This window comes from Bactrocera latifrons, unplaced genomic scaffold, assembly GCF_001853355.1.
Source record: "Bactrocera latifrons isolate USDA-ARS-PBARC rearing strain unplaced genomic scaffold, ASM185335v1 scaffold_478, whole genome shotgun sequence".
Lineage (NCBI taxonomy): Eukaryota > Metazoa > Arthropoda > Insecta > Diptera > Tephritidae > Bactrocera > Bactrocera latifrons.
In genome coordinates this window covers 133314-134882 of record NW_017537132.1, presented here as the reverse complement: position 1 = coordinate 134882, position 1569 = coordinate 133314, and the positions used below count along the sequence as shown (strand labels likewise).

Here is a 1569-nt window from a genome sequence, read left to right as displayed (position 1 = left end):
CACCACGAACGGCCGCCTTCTCATCCGGCACCGCTGACAGATATGAAGCGATCGATGAGAGCCGTGAGCGCCGACGTGGTTGCGGATAATGTTGATGTAAATGATGATTGTGCACGTTGTGATGATGAAGATTGATGTGATTATGTTGCTGTAGTTGTAGCAAGGCTTGTTGATGCTGTTGCTGATAATTTTGCGTCTGTTGATGCGCCTTATCGCTCGACGATACAATCTCATATTTGTGCGTGTGAGGCACAAATTTACTGTGCTCCTCAAACCGTTCTCTATAAAATGAAGGGAAAATAAAAATAAATTAATTTTTTTTTTCATAAATAATGCACAATATATTGACAAAGTACACACACTAATTACATTTCCAAATATTTTGACAAAAGCGAGAAACAAAAATGTTTGTAGTAAATAGTCGCGCTCCAATGCAAACTAGTCCACATATTTAATATATGTATGTATGTATAGTATAGCAATGTGTGTGTGTGTGCTAAAAGTAAATATTTGCTTTAATTGACTTATTTAGCTTAGTCTTTCATACGGGAAGACTTAAGAGCTTTTTTAATTAAATTTTCCGCAAAGCTGTTTGCATAGCTCTAGCAAATGGATACATACTTTTTGTTTTTGAAAATTCTTAATCGTTGTGTAATTAATTGGCAATGTCTGGACGTTGTTCTGCATTTGTTTATATAGACATAAGTGAGTATATTTGTATTTCATAAAATGGTTTATTAATAAACATTTAAATTGTGCAAATACAAAGCGAATAAGAAAAAAAGTTTACTTCGGTTGCACTGAGGCTAAAATACCCTTCACAAATGCAATGATCCTTTAAATGACTTGGTGTTCGTAGGTCGGCTTGTATGGCAGCTCTATACTATAGTGATCCGATCTGAACGATTTTTACGAAGATTGTATTATTGTTTTAGACCATAACTTGTGAGAAATTTCTTGATGATAYCTCCTAAAATATAAAAGTTTTCTATAAAGCTATCGTGTAGCTTGCACAACAGGCATATGCTATAATGATCGGATATCGGCGGTTCCGACAAATGAGCAGGTTATCAGAGAGAAAGAGACGTTTGCAAAATTTCAGATCGATACTTCACAAATTGAGGGACTAGTTCGCGTTTATAAAGACAGACGAACATGGTTAAATGGACTTAGTATGTTCTCCACGATTGTTGAATGAATATGAACCAAATATTTAGGACAAAAAATACTTATCATCCTYTTAAAAAAAACTTGTAATTGTGTTTCCAGTCCAACCCCCACCAACCACTATGCTTTGACATGAGAATTTCTAGATGGGGAAATAATCTTGATTCGGACTCAACACATTTTTCCTCATTAAAGGACTTAATAGAATACTGAAAGTCTTTATTTGAAAATTGTAATTCAAACAATTTGCTAATTGACTAAATTAAGTGATGTTTKAGACAAGTGATATAAACCCTTTAATTTTAAATTTAAAATGCGCTAATAAAAAGGYATTTATTTTGAGACTGGAGACCCTGTCTGTTTATATTTCCTTCCAAAGTACAACCCCTTTCGAGTCGTCTA

At 34.2% G+C, this 1569-nt stretch overlaps 1 protein-coding gene across 2 annotated transcripts in view; it reads right to left on the bottom strand.

Annotated features, from left to right (window-relative positions):
- Positions 1–1569, bottom strand: part of LOC108973418 (facilitated trehalose transporter Tret1) — a 29010-nt gene that overhangs the window by 13547 nt on the left and 13894 nt on the right. For both annotated transcript variants that reach the window (XM_018940674.1, XM_018940677.1), the window contains exon 2: positions 1–281. In XM_018940674.1, the coding sequence (XP_018796219.1) occupies positions 1–281 (281 nt within the window). The remainder of the gene's footprint in view (positions 282–1569) is intronic.